This window comes from Atta colombica, unplaced genomic scaffold (genome assembly GCF_001594045.1).
Source record: "Atta colombica isolate Treedump-2 unplaced genomic scaffold, Acol1.0 scaffold228, whole genome shotgun sequence".
Classification (NCBI taxonomy): domain Eukaryota; kingdom Metazoa; phylum Arthropoda; class Insecta; order Hymenoptera; family Formicidae; genus Atta; species Atta colombica.
Genome location: NW_017259325.1, coordinates 1,404,773 through 1,406,080, shown reverse-complemented (window position 1 = coordinate 1,406,080; position 1,308 = coordinate 1,404,773). Strand labels below are relative to the sequence as shown.

The 1,308-nt window shown below is 30.8% G+C and overlaps 1 protein-coding gene across 1 annotated transcript in view; it reads right to left on the bottom strand.

Annotated features, from left to right (window-relative positions):
* LOC108688315 (histone-lysine N-methyltransferase 2C-like) overlaps positions 1-1,308 on the bottom strand; it is a 43,289-nt gene that overhangs the window by 40,441 nt on the left and 1,540 nt on the right. Inside the window, exons 4-6 of the mRNA XM_018194511.1 lie at positions 973-1,164; positions 508-741; positions 122-368 (exon numbers count right to left, since the gene is read on the bottom strand). Of these exons, the coding sequence (XP_018050000.1) occupies positions 122-368; positions 508-741; positions 973-1,164 (673 nt within the window). The remainder of the gene's footprint in view (positions 1-121; positions 369-507; positions 742-972; positions 1,165-1,308) is intronic.

Genomic DNA, 1,308 nt, shown 5'->3' with positions numbered 1-1,308 from the left:
CATATAAAAATCTTTATATCACTGACTGTAATATATAGTATATATAATTATATAGTATGTATAATAATATATAATATATATAGTAATATATAATATAATATATAGCTAAACTACAGCTTACTTTGCAAGAAATTCCAGCACCATAATGCGAGCAATAGGCGCATCGTCTAGAGGAAGCTTGTAAAACAGCACGACATGCCAATTCTGGTAGTAAAACTTGATTGTTGCTAGACCAGATAATACATGATTGATGAACATAGTAATGACCGGTTGAGGAATCAAACAAAATCCCGACTTCTGGTTCCTCCAAATAACCTACGATTGTCAATTCTTCCACTGGTTCCGTGAAATTAGTTAGACTAGTATTCCTGTAAAAAATAATTTTAATATACAGACATAAATTTTAATACATTTTAATTGTTTATTTCTATATAAGTTAATAAGCACACTTTATGAATTTGCTAGAGAATTAGTAATATATTTTGAGAATTTGTAATATATTTTTACCTGCATTTGGCTAGACTTTTTTGTCTACGACAGGTAACAGCAATTCCAGGTCCAGTAGCACGCGGACTTTTATCTCCTGCAACAGCGACATTGACAAGATGGTCGCTACCTGTTTCATCGCGGTTTGTCGGCTTTTCAGGAGTAAAACCCGGTGGACATGTCAGACGTAAAAGTTCACCTTGTCCCAACTGACTTCTCTCGCCTAAATTGCATAACGCACATACTTTGCCCGGCCTAGAAATTTTTATTATTATAATATTTAATATCGTTCAAAAGACTTACATTTGCTTTTTGTTTTAGTATTTCATTTCTTTTTTATTTAATCATCGAAATAATTATTTTATGAAATACAAAAAATATTTTTAAAATTCTATCGTGTATGTAAATCATTTTACAATATTTTACATATTCAATTACTAAAACTCGTTTTAAGTATAAAATAAAAATTATGAAGAATTATCTTACCATTGTTCAGGAAAATAAGGGGGTTCTTCGGGCGCCGGCATCGATCTCTCAATCGAGTTTCCCACTAATTCACTACTACCATCAGGACCAGTATCATCCATCCCAGTAATACGCAAAGGACTTGGTGATTCCGAGTGTGTGTCATCATCTTTACTTTTGGTACGACGCGGTACACCTCTTGTGTATCCAAATCTATGGAAATAAATAATAAAATATTAAAAAATAACATCAAATAATTCGTAAATGCTCCATTAAAAACGTAATTTTATATATACACATATTTATGGATATACAACATAATCATAGTATATACACATATCATATATATATATATAT